Genomic DNA, 12721 nt, shown 5'->3' on the forward strand with positions numbered 1-12721 from the left:
CGACGAGAGGCCGCCCCGCGTCCCCGCCGCCCTGCGGGCGACGCTGGCGGGCGCCGGCGGCCGCGACCGCGGTCCCGGCGCCGGCAGGGGCGGCGATGGCGGCGCCGGCGGCGGGGGGCGCGGGGCGCGCCCCGACGGAGCGGCCCGCCGTGCCGGTGCGGCGCGGCGCAGACCCCCCGCTCCCTCCGCCTCGCTCCGAGGGGGCGGAGGGCAGGGCAGGGCGGGGGCTGGCCGGCTGCTGCCCCACGCGGCGCCCGGGCTGGCGGCGCCCCCGGCGCGCTCCCCGCGCACTCCGTGCCCCTCTGTCATGCTCGCCGCCTGGGAGCGGGCGGCGGGCTCCTGCGCCGGCAGCCGCGCCGCCGAGCCCGCGCCGCCGGCGGCGTCCTCGCCGCCCGCCGCCGACCCCCGTCCCCGCGGGCGGCGCGGCGGGGCGCGGCGGAACGCGGGCGGCGCTGCCCGCCGCCGGGGGCTGGCTGCCGCCGCGGCGAGCGGCGGGTGGCGGCGGGCGGCGATGGGCACGGCGGCCGTGCACCTCCTCCTGCTGCTGGGGCTGCTCCACGCCGGGCCCGGCGGCGAGGGCAGGAAGGGCTGGCGGCGGCGGGGCCCGGCGGTCCGCGAGCGCGGCGAGGCGGCGGCGGCCGAGAGCTTCCCGCTGGACTTCACCGCCGTGGAGGGCAACATGGACAGCTTCATGGCGCAGGTCAAGAGCCTGGCGCAGTCGCTGTACCCCTGCTCGGCCCAGGCGCTGCCGCACGACCTGCGCCTGCACCTCCTGCACAACGCCTCGGTCACCTGCAACGACGGCAGCCCGGCCGGGTGAGTCCCCGCGCCGCGCCCCGCCGACCCCGCGCCCCGCCGGCCCCCCGCTCCGCGCCACGCCTTCCCGGGGCAGCCCCGCGGCCGCCCGCCGCCGCCTCGCCGCGCTCCCCGCCGAGCCCCGCGCCCCGGCCCGCCGCGCGCTCCCCGAGCCCCGCGCCCCGGCCCGCCGCGCGCTCCCCCGCCCCGGCCGCGGCCCCGAGGGCTTGTGGCGCCACCACGCGGCGGCGCGCGGCGCGGCGGCGACAGGTGCAGCGAGCGCCTCCCGGGCGGCGGCGGCCCCCGGCGCTTGTCTTGGCGGGCCCCAAACTGCCCAAACACTCGGCGCGGCCCCGGCGCCCCGGCCCGGCGGGCATCAAAGCGCTGCGGTCGGGCCCGGCTCCCGGTAACGCCGCGCCGCCTCCTGTTTGTCTGTCCTCAGCTACTACCTCAAGGAGTCCAAGGGCAGCCGGCGGTGGCTGCTGTTCCTGGAAGGTGAGCGCCGGCGCCTCGTTGTGTGTCCCCCCCGTCCGTCCCCCGCCCCGCGCCGTGCGGGCGGCTTGTCCTGCGCCGGGCGGGGACCGGGAGAGGGGAGGCGGCCCTCGGCGCCCCCGGCCCCCGCGGGTCGCCTCCCCTCGGCCGTGACCCGCTCCGCTCCCGCCGCCCGCGATCCCCCCGTGCCTGCCCGCGCCCCTCCAGCCGCCGCTCGGGGGCTGCCCGCCGCGGCCCGGTCCCCAGCCCGCAGGCCCAGCTGCCGGCGCCGGGCAGGGCGGCGGGGCGGCTGACCCCTCTCTTCCCCTCACCAGGAGGGTGGTACTGCTTCAACAGGGAGAACTGCGACACCCGCTACGACACCATGCGGAGGCTCATGAGCTCCCGGGAGTGGCCCGCGACACGAGTGGGTGAGTCGTCGTCCCGTCCCCCCCCCCGCGTGGGGACAGCCCCCGGGGAACCGGGGCCAGGCCGGGGCGGCCGCCCACGGCGTCAGCATCCTCGCAGGCATGCGGTCGCTGTCGTGACTGCTCCAGCCTCGGCGCTAGCGCAGCCTCATGGGCGCAGACGGGCGCTCTCGCTCCTGGGAGAGGACGCCCAAACAAGCGTGCTTCTTTGCTCTCCGAAAAAGTTATAAAAGCCCAGATGTGCACCCGCATTTGGACGTGTGCCCATCACTGGTGGACCGCGCTGTGTTTTCGTGCTCTGGCCAATGTGCTGTCTTTGTTTTAAATGCATGCATGTAGTCACAAACCTGCTGGGATCTTCACAGAGTCGCGATTTAGGTTTTGGGTTTTAAAGAGACCGTGTTTCTCTTAGTCCCATCAGAAGAACTGTTCTTGGGCCTCTTAATTTGTTTGTCAGGACAGATGCGCTTCCTTGCATGCTGCACTGGATGTGTGTGTTTGCCTGTAGTAGGACTGGCCCTATGTGCATAGGGAGAAATCAGATTAACTGTCTGGGCTTTTACCTGGAGCTGCGTGGTTCTGCTATTTCCCCCATTTACAGCTGCGTAACGTCACTTAACCAACTACGGTGATTCTGTGTGTGAAAGCACACATTTGGTGCGTATGTCAAGTATTTGTGGCACCTTTCAGTGTCGTGCATCAGATGGAATTAGCACCCCGGATACCCGTGCTCTGGACCACCAGGCTCCTGAATCAGCACAGAAATGTTGAGCTTCTCTCTTCATTCTCACTGCTTACGCTCTGGCTTTCTGAGTACCTAAACCTCTGTCATTCACACAAATCCTATAATTGCATATATTGAAATTCACTTGCTAGGATTTGGTTTCTGGGAAAGTGCTTAATTTTGTGTCAGAGGTTCTAGACAGGCTTCATCTCTAGCATGAATCGAATTCTGAAAGTCACATCTGTCTAAGGGCAAATTTAGAAATGTTCCTTCCACTTCCCTTACCAATGTTTTTCATCATAGATGTTTGTTTTCCGCGTGGTCAGAGATCCTGCGTGAGGCTCGTACAGTTTCTCTGAAGTCATAGGCTGTCATCTGTACATTTCTTGTTTCTTTGTGCCCATCTGCAGGAACCGGGATCCTGTCATCTCAACCAGAAGAAAATCCGCACTGGTGGAATGCAAACATGGTGTAAGGAGGGACAACGAAGGGAAATAATAGGTTTATACTTAAACAACATCTCCTGCCTTTTAGGCTAGCAAGAATGCTACAAAGACAGATTAACACTTGCGAGAGGAACTTGCAGTTTCCTCATTTGTTCTACTTCATGTCTCTTAACAAGTAGCGCTGGCAAGGTCTGGAGAGACTTAAGTCCGGTCTCCTTGGAGGTGTGGGGTGGTCTAATGAAGAAAAACTGGGGATAGCTTAGGGAGCCTTCTCAAACAACTGAAGTGGCAAATACTGTTGTGAGTGCTGAGCTGATAGTATGTTGCACATTTGCTAATTTGAGAGGGATGAGCAGCAGCTCTTCCAGTTCAAAGAAGAGAAATGAGAAAGATACCAGTTTATATATGCATCTATATAGGAGGGAAAAGCAGAAGAGAGGGATGTTAATTTGCATTCTGCAAGCCGGAGACAAAAATGGGAAGATAACTTCATTCCTGCAAAAACCTCCAGTGGTTGCAGTCAGCATTTCCACTGCATGGACAAGCTCTTCTCATTTTTCATGTCAAAAACTGAAGCATAGGGAGAGTTTCCCTGTGGTAGGCCACCCACCATATCAGTGGGACAGCTAAGAGCAAAATCTTGGCCCATCGTTCTGCCCACTGAGCTTGGTGCTTCAATTAGGTTGATAAAAGACAGATTATTTATTGATTTATCTCAGTAAAACTACCAGTGTTCAGGAGAAAATTCAAGACAGTTATAATTGTCACTTGGTGTGCAAGAAGGTACGTTGTCTAACTGAACAAGAAACTCTTCCCTTTTCCCCTCCCCAGGGTTTAATTTTCTTCCAGTTACTTGACCCTATCCTCACCCCTCCTTGCATGTCAAAGGAACATCAGTACTCACACAACTCTCTTTTACAGATTCATCCCTTATTGCTCAAGTGATGTTTGGAGTGGTGCCTCTTCCAAGTCTGAGAAAAGTGAGTGTTGCTGATGGGCTGTTGCTGCCCCAGACATCACACATTAAAGGATATGGCCAGACTTCTATGAAATGACGTGAATGAAGAACAGGCTTTTTCTTGCTGAAGGGCAGGAAAGAATATCAAGCTACTTCCAGATAAAACATCCTGATCTCTTTAGCTCAGGCTGTTTTCACATAGTTCAGAGCCACTGGTTGCAGAAATGTTACACTGATGCAGTATGCGACCGTTAGAGGACTGAAATTCCTTTTAGATGAATCTCCAGGTTCCAGCACGCAGCAGATTAAATGGTGTAGCTGAGGAACCGTGGTTTGTTGCATGTGACTTTGGGTTTGCTGATCTGAGAGGCAAGTGCAGTGAGTTTAGTTCCAGGCCTCTATCAAGAGGTTATTTGGCCTATGAAAGGAGCTGTCATGTCAGGCTAAAGGTGTCTGCAGGTTTCTTTGGGAAATGAAGAATAGTTCATCTTGACACATGCGTTGCCATTGGCTGTCATTTTGATGATGACAGAACTCTGGGAGTCTGCTTAACGGAGTCCTCTTCCAGATTAAGCTGGATTTCATGCAGATGAATTGTTCCACCTCCTGTACTTCTCTGGGTTTCCCAACTTAAGCAGTAAGTCTATAGAAGCAGGTGCAGTAATGTCTATGGAAACACCAGGGGCTTAGTTCTCTCATTTGTTCATGAAGAGTTTTGAGCAGAACGGAATTACTGTTGATACACGCTGCTGTGAACAAAAGAATTGGGCCTAAGATGCTCTGTGGTGTGGCACTGAAAAGGCAGAAGGTTAACGCTTTTCTCTGAGTTGGTCTGTGAATTCTGGCCTTAAACCAGACACTGTGTCACTCAACGTCTCTCTTCACTAACTTGCGTTGAGAAACTGACCACTCGTGCATACCGCAGATACGCTTTTTGTCACAGTAAGGGATCTTTTCACGTCTTCGTAGCTGCTTAGGGTTGTTCCTGTGAAGCAGTTACACTTCAGCAAACGCAGCTGCCTTTTGGTGGTGCCAAGGAAGTAGTAGTCTATGTAGGTGTAATGTTTTGTGAAACATTGCTTGTCTGAATTGGCTTTATGAATTGGGAAAAAAGGGATGCAGTAAGTTGGAGCTGAGATTCCAGGTGGTAGGAAGGTGTGCGTGTTCCTCATGTATAGAGAAAGGGTCCCAGTGCCTGCCTTCTTGTTTTCCTTCTCCAAGTTCACCAATTCCTAAGCGCTGTTGTAGGAAGCCATGCTTGTGTTATTGTGTGTTCTGTTCGCTCCCTATTCACTTTCTTTAAGGGAAGCAAGTTTTGTGTGGGGGTGGGGGGAGTATCTCTAGTTAGATGTACTTGATACAGGTGGAGAAAATGGGTCTGGTTTTAGGTTCGTAATCCCTTCATAAGGTTCTTAAGCATTTGTGGAGAGGAAGCAAAAGTCTTAGCCTGGACAGGAAACAGTTTTGTTGACACTGAGCTATCTCTTCCAGATGAATATGCCTTCATGGGAGCACTGATCATTCAGGAGGTTATAAAGGAGCTGGTGGGAAAAGGTCTTAGCACTGCAAAAGTGTTGCTGCTAGCAGGGAGCAGGTAGGTATCTACAAGATTTCCTGTGGTGAAGACAGGAGATTTCCACAGTAGAAAGCTGTTAGGGAGGAGGTCTCAGCAGCTCCCGAAAAATTTATTCTAGGAGTAAAGTAACACAAACACAGCAACCTCTGTATCTCTTCTCAGTTTTCTCCTTTGAGTTGGTACCACAGGGGATGATAGGATACTATTTATTTGGCTTTTGGTCCAGGTACACTTAGGAGAAAATGGAGAAAATAACAACAAGACAAAAGGTTTGCAAGAGGAAGGGAATGTGTTCATTCTTCCCTGCATCAAGAATGCTGGCCTCTGTTGGCCCACGCCGTGAGAGACATGCCTCTTGTGAATAGATTCGGGACATTGGAATTAAAAAATCAGAGTTGCCTGACACAGGTGCTCTGAATCGTGCTATGTTGCAGAAAGCTACACTCAGCATATGTTGCACAGGGGTGTAATATAGAAGTTGCAGCGGGTGAATTTGTCTCATTCGGATTCTTTTGATTTTTGAGCAGCCAAACCCCTTAGAAATGATATAAAGTGCATATATCTCCCAGAAGAAAGAACAAGAACAGGATTTGGTTTCTGAGGTGTCAGATTGTTACTCAGCACTGGCTTTATTTCTGAGTGTTTTGCAAAGCAAGGAAACAACTTGATGACTACCAAGTTAGCAGTGGATTGTCCTGTGGATAGATAAAGTTGTTTATGGAGCGTCACTGCTGTGGATACGTATGCTAGCCAGCCACTTAGTATCTGTGTGTGCTTCGTGACCGCGGTGTTAACGTTGCCGTTGCAGTGCTGGAGGGACAGGAGTGCTCCTGAATGTGGATCGAGTGGCAGAGCAGCTGGAGGAAATGGGTTATCAAGGGATTCAGGTTCGAGGCTTGGCAGACTCTGGATGGTTCCTGGATAATAAACAGTATCGCAGAACTGACTGTATTGATACCATAACGTGTGCTCCCACAGAAGCCATCAGAAGAGGAATAAGGTACAGTCAGATGCTCTAAAGTACACTTTTGTAAGAGGCTAGAGTGTGGAGAAGATGTCCTCCTCTATCTTCATTCATTTGATACTTCAAGAGTATTTATCATCTACATCAGTGTTTTTTCAATAATTTTATTGGAAAAGACAATAATTTAAAATCTAGACATGCAAAAGAATGTGTGCTCTAAAATGTGTTTATGGCACAGCGTAGCCAAGGAAGAACTCTGCCATCAGTAAGTTGGAACTATAACCAGATCAGAAATAGACCAGGATATGGAAAGGCCGTTTGTTAAGACTGTGCTATGACTTTCGTTCTGTTACTGCTTTGTCTTCTAGGTATTGGAATGGTATTGTTCCTGAACGCTGTAAGCTGCAGTTTAAAGAAGGAGAGGAATGGAATTGCTTTTTTGGATACAAGATTTACCCCACTCTTCGATGTAAGTATCAGAGCAGAGATACAAAATGTATTTTAGGATTTCCTCTGTATCTGTAGCTAACTTAGAGCATTTCCTTTTCCAAATTTTTCATCTTCCCAGGTCCAGTCTTTGTTGTCCAGTGGCTCTTTGATGAGGCCCAGCTCACTGTAGACAATGTACACCTCACTGGCCAGCCTGTTCAGGAAGGGCAGTGGCTCTACATCCAGAATCTGGGTAGGGAGCTGAGAAACACCTTGAAGGACGTGACGTAAGTATTTCGTGGAGGAAAATGTGGCACATTTATTTCTAAGAGACATTCCTATCCAGTATCCTAGCAGCGTTTCTCAGATCTCTGCAAAAACGGATGTTGTAAATTTGGTAACCATTAGTCTACATCAAGAATCTTGCCTTTTTCATTATTGGATAAGTGCAAAGTAATTTCCAGCTTCACAATTCTCAGCTACCCTTTGTTATTGATAGGACCGTGGTTTTTTTCTTTCCTACCTCCAAGGTGAGGCCTGAGACTCCTTGCCATTGCACACAGTGATCAACCTCACAGGGATGTTTTGAAAAGTACTGATCATAAAACATCCAGAGAGTTGATGAGACAGCAGAGGAGGAACCATTAATGTGCCTTACTTGCTTCGTGCAAGAGCAGGTATTCTGGAGTATCTTGTTGCAAATGTGCACTGTTAGGCAGGATGGAACCCCTCTTTTTTTTTGGATACTTTCCAGTCCAGTCAGGTTTTATATCGTGCTAGTCATTGCTGTTTCTAAAAATCTTGCCAGGAGCAGCAAAAATTCCACCCTCTACCTAGTCCGTAAAGTTGTGTTTAGCAGGAGCTACTTTGTCCTTCCAAGGCCTAATCCATGTTTCCTTTTTTCCTTTAGCGCTAGCTTTGCTCCTGCCTGTTTGTCTCATGAGATCATTACACGCAAGTGAGTGCTTTTGCAGATTCTATGAAAGGTCAACAGGGAAACGGTAGGGGAGTTAACCGGTTCTGACAGCCTGACCCCTCTGATACAATCTGTACGGTTTGTCTTTTCAGTCACTGGACAGACATCCAGGTGAAGGGGACGTCATTACCTCGTGCCCTGCACTGTTGGGATCGGAGCCTACATGAGAGCAACAAAAATGGGAAGGCCCCTCTGAAAGGCTGCCCGATCCATCTGATTGACAGCTGTCCATGGCCTCACTGCAACCCCTCGTGCCCCACTATCAGGGACCAGTTCACAGGGCAGGAGATGAATGTGATCCAGTTCCTCATGCACATGGGTTTTGATGTTCAGAAGATGGCACAGCAACAGGGCCTGGAGCCCAGTAAACTTCTGGGGATGCTCAGCAGTGGTAACTAGGCAGGGGTCTTCAGAGGGGCAGAGAGATTAGATCAGGAGGAGACTCTAAGCCCTTCTCCCACGCTTTCTAATCTTCCTTACGCTCATGCAGGCAGATGCACGCTCACACCCATGCATGCTCAAACCTGTACACACCCATGTGCTCCTACACTCTTGCACACTTAGGATGTGTCTGTCAAGAGGAAAAAAAAAAAAAGGCAATTTCTTGCTTACACTATTTGACTGGAACACGTTACCTCCAGCCCCCAGGGCTCAGTTTTGGCCATTCACATCCTCTTCCTGTGTCACAACAAGGCAACCTGATACAGGGAGTAGCAAAGCCACAAATAGCAGCAATGAGAACCTTCCCCAGATCTAGGACTTCTTCCCTTGCCATGATTTTTACATCATAGACTTGATACAAGCGGTGAAAAAAGCAAGCACTGGATTTCTTTTGTCCAACTAGAAGTGAAGGAATGATTACATGACTTCCTGGAGGTCAGCATCTCATGATGAGTCAAAACAAACAAACCCAGGACACGTGCTAGGGATGGACACTCTTGTACTCAATTTACTTTCGTATTATTTTATAAAGTGACTTTTTTATTACTTTTTTTAAACTAAGCAAGAAATATAAATGATATTGTTTTGTAACATATTTTTTTTAAATAACGAAGAAACCTCTTGCTACTTTGGCAACGTGGACATATTTATTTTAATATGTAAAACGCTATTTATATGGGCTGACCAGAGAACCATACGTATGTCTTTGTAAAATTGTATATGCTGCTCATTTGGATGAGTTATCCTTATGATCACTTGTGCCTGGGAGAGGGCTGAGGGTGGTATTGACATTTTATAATAATTAGACTTCTGTGTTCCCCTTGCAGTACGCTTGGTCATTGTTGCTCTGATGAGAGGTTGTAATATGAGGTGTAACTACAGAGATTTTCACCCAGCATCTGATGTTTGCATACTTGCACAGCATTTTCAGCTTGACTCTGATTTGCCAGGTGTTCCAGGGTGTTGCATTTTAAGATGCAGGGAGATCTGTTTTTGCAGCAAAGGCCTCTCTGTTCTAGTGAGAGAAGTGTTTGATCAGCCCGTCTGGCCTGTCTTTAAATGGGGAGCATTTGGAACATGAAAGGCAGAGAACACGAGACAAGCACCAACATATTTCTGTTCTTCTAATCATTTGCGAACACACCCAGCTCAGAACGTAGAGAATCCCCTTTGATGGGAACGGGAGGAGGACGAGGGAGGGATCAGGAATGTGTGACTGAAGCTGGAGAGGGCGAGAGACCATTCCTTAGGGGGGAGAGCACACAGGCAGTTGCAGAAAGCTTTATACTGTAGCGTACTGCAGCTGGTGCAGACAAACCTGCACGAGGAGCATAATTTACATTCGTTCTGCACAAGTTCTTGATGCTGACTTTGCATTTGCTTGCACTTGTGTAAATAGTTACACAATGTGTGGGCCACAGAAAATGAGGGCCTAATTTTAGAAAAATTCCCTGCACTTTGAAGATGGGTCTTTCTAGGTTAAAACGGTAGTGCTGTTTGTAAGATCCATTGTCATACGTGAGTAAACCCAAAAATGAACGAAACCGCAGCCGTTTGGTTACTTTTCATGGACCTGCAGATAGTCAGGCAGTCCCACACAGGAAATCGGCCGTCCTGCTGCGCAAGATGGGTTTAGTACACATTTAAGATAAAAAAACTAGCTAAAGAGAAAATGAATGGTGCTCCCAGCAGAAGTGAAATGCAGGAAAACTATCAGTGGAGTTTCCCTATGATCAGTCTAGGGATTACTGATATTCTTTATGTTTTAATGACTTGGGTATAAAAGTAAAATTGTTCTGATCACGTTTTTCATGGCACTAAGTTGAGAGGCTTCTTCAGTACAGGCAACATTTGGAAAAGCATACAGGAAGATGGGATTCCTTTGAAGGCTGGAGGTACACGGAGTCAGTCAAAGTGCTGGTACCTGGGCAGTAGCCAGAACTTCTGCTGTGCGCTAGTTCATCAGTTGGGAGCACCAAGGGAAACGGCTGTGCCTGTCAGCTGTTTGCAGGATGGCTATCTGCAAGGTGATGCACCTGTAGATACGGCACATGCCCTAGGCTGTCCAGTGATGTATTTCTACCAGGAAACAGTAAAGTATAAATACTACTGTTGGAAGTTTGGAATACTCCTTGCAGAGCTGATTACCTGTGTATCTAAAACATTAATTCAAAGGTTAATTTCTAAAAGGCAAAAAATGTTCAGAGGGGATATTTTCCTTGTAAGCACAGGAAGAAATCCCTGGGAGTCAGGGATTGCTCTTTTAGTGTGGTGTGCCTCTGCAACAGTCTTTTAATGTGTAACAGGGAGAAGCCTCAGAAATATTTTTAAAGGGGGTCTTGGCTAATTTATTAGAAAAATTATATAATGTGGTTGCAAGTCATAGCTGGAAACGAGTCTGTAAACCGGGAAGTCATTTCCAGCTCTATACTTCTTGTATTTGTGCAATAAATATAATTTTCCCAAGCCTTTGTAAAGCTGGCACTTCCAAGTTCATCCCCAGTGACATCTGCTGTGTGGAAGCCAGTGGCAAAAAGGGCAAGACTGGAAGAATTCAGTACTCTCAGATCTGATGACTAGATGAGATCCTTTACCTCTGAGAGGGAAAAGTTGTCTCCAGAAGCCTCACGTGATTGAGCCAGGTTTAAAACGCAAAATCTGGGAGCAGAATGTACAGATTTGCACTGCAGGACTACAGGTCCACACTTGGGCATCGGGCAATGAGCTGGAGGGTAGACCCTGTGCCTCCACTCACTACAGGAATTGCTGCTAATACACCGGGCCTGAGAGAAACTAACTCTTACCCAGATAACCCGCTCTTTAGCCCTCACAGAGGAGGACTGCAGATCTGATCAAGTAACGCACACCAAACCCAGCCGCGATACAGTGAAGCCTATGGACAATTACCTTCTGCCAGTCTTAACAGCTGGAGCTCTGTGCCGGACTCGGGGCAGCTGCAAGGAGGAAGCGCCACGCTGGAAAGGAAAGGCACAGGAGGGCTGCTCTGGGGAAAGGTGCCCCGTTCCTTGGACGAGCAACGTGGAGGCAGCATCGTTACTGCGAAAACGCTGCGAGAGGGTGGTAGCAGCAGTGGGACAGCATTGGAGCGTCCCCTTGCTCTGTGCTTGTGACGGCGTTGGTCCCCTGCTTGGCTGGGAGGTGATGCAGCAGGTTACAGTGTGAGCAATAGCACAGTGGGCTGTAAACTGTAAAATCGCTCTCCTGCGACTGTGAGTTCAGTACATCCGCTTGCCTCTCATACAGTAAGTATTGAATAAACTTTTCCTCGCTGCCCCCATGTAGCTGGTGTGGTACAGTTGCAGCCAAATGCTGCAATGAGTGTCGGGGGGGAGGGTGGGGTGGGTGGGTGGGGGTTTGTGTGTGTGGGGGGTGTAATCTAGGGGGGCTCCTGCTGGGGCTGAAGAAGAAAAAGGATGAGCGAGATTTCAGCTGCGTTTAGGTGCAACGGAGCATCGCTGATGGAGCGCTGAGACTGTACGGGGCCAGCAAAGCAGTGTCCCCAGGCAGGATGGGTGAGAGTCCAACAGCAGCAGCAGCTTTGCCTTGTAACACAGCCCCTCTGTTTTACAGGACCTGCCGCGGTAACACACTGCCGGTAAAGTCTGGAAAGCTTCTGCTGGAGGTGAAGGATTAACATCACAGTCAGGAAGGGCAAGACCTCAGGGTGAGAGCATGTTCACCTGGAGCTCCTTGGCTCCCTTGCTGCATTTCCTGGTTGTTGTGATGTTAATTGTGCCACTTCCACCCCAAATGAATGCAGGTTTTCTACAGTTAGCACTAGAGGTCTTTTTAAGGAAAATGGGAGGGATTTTCATGAAAGAGACACTGAGGTTACAAGATGGTGACAAAGCTGAAGGTAGGCACATTTTTATCTTAACATCCACAAAATTTGTACTGTTCTCACGCGAATCATTCTGTAAAGTTATCCCTGGCCTACAAAATGCTGACTGTGAGCTGCCGGAGTGCTGCAGCCACTGCTTTTCACCCTAAGCAATCCTGCTGTAACCTATGTCTGTCTCTTAATGCACAGCTGGATCACAGGTGACTTGCAGCAGCAATACTAGCTCGAGTAGTTCCTGTCCAATCCCCTGGTCCTGGCTGCTGTCTGTCAGTGCCACTGCTGTGTGGATACAGCCATGCACATCTGCAGTGTAAATCCAACCCGTGATGACTCCAGGTTAAAAATAATCCCTGTCAGGTGCAAGTTTTCTGCTGTTCTTTTTTAAATCTGAGATTAGTATCCTGATCCGGCTGGCAGAGCAGTTGTGTAGGCAAGATGTGTAAGAGCAAGGGAGGAGGGTGGCAGGGTGGGAACAAGCAGCCAGGACCGGACATGCTGCATCACCTCCAAAGCCCACTTTATCCAAGCAGAGACTCACGTAAAGGCGTGCTCCCTGGCAGCGTGAGCTGCTGCGGTTGCACACCCCAGGTGGTGGTCCTGCCTGCCAGCTACGTTGGTGCGGGCAGACCTTGCAGGCAGCAAATTGCTGAG

General features: G+C 50.7%; 1 protein-coding gene across 1 annotated transcript; it reads left to right on the forward strand.

The window, feature by feature from the left end:
* Positions 1–41: 41 nt before the first annotated feature.
* Positions 42–11435, forward strand: NOTUM (notum, palmitoleoyl-protein carboxylesterase). The gene is made up of 11 exons (XM_054847018.1): positions 42–816; positions 1238–1290; positions 1602–1697; positions 2829–2889; positions 3786–3844; positions 5314–5416; positions 6207–6398; positions 6731–6831; positions 6931–7078; positions 7702–7749; positions 7860–11435. The coding sequence occupies exons 1-11, from the start codon at positions 308–310 to the stop codon at positions 8164–8166; spliced, it is 1677 nt and encodes a 558-aa protein (XP_054702993.1). The 5' UTR covers positions 42–307; the 3' UTR covers positions 8167–11435.
* Positions 11436–12721: the final 1286 nt, after the last annotated feature.

This window comes from Grus americana, chromosome 18, assembly GCF_028858705.1.
Source record: "Grus americana isolate bGruAme1 chromosome 18, bGruAme1.mat, whole genome shotgun sequence".
In the NCBI taxonomy this organism is placed as follows: domain Eukaryota; kingdom Metazoa; phylum Chordata; class Aves; order Gruiformes; family Gruidae; genus Grus; species Grus americana.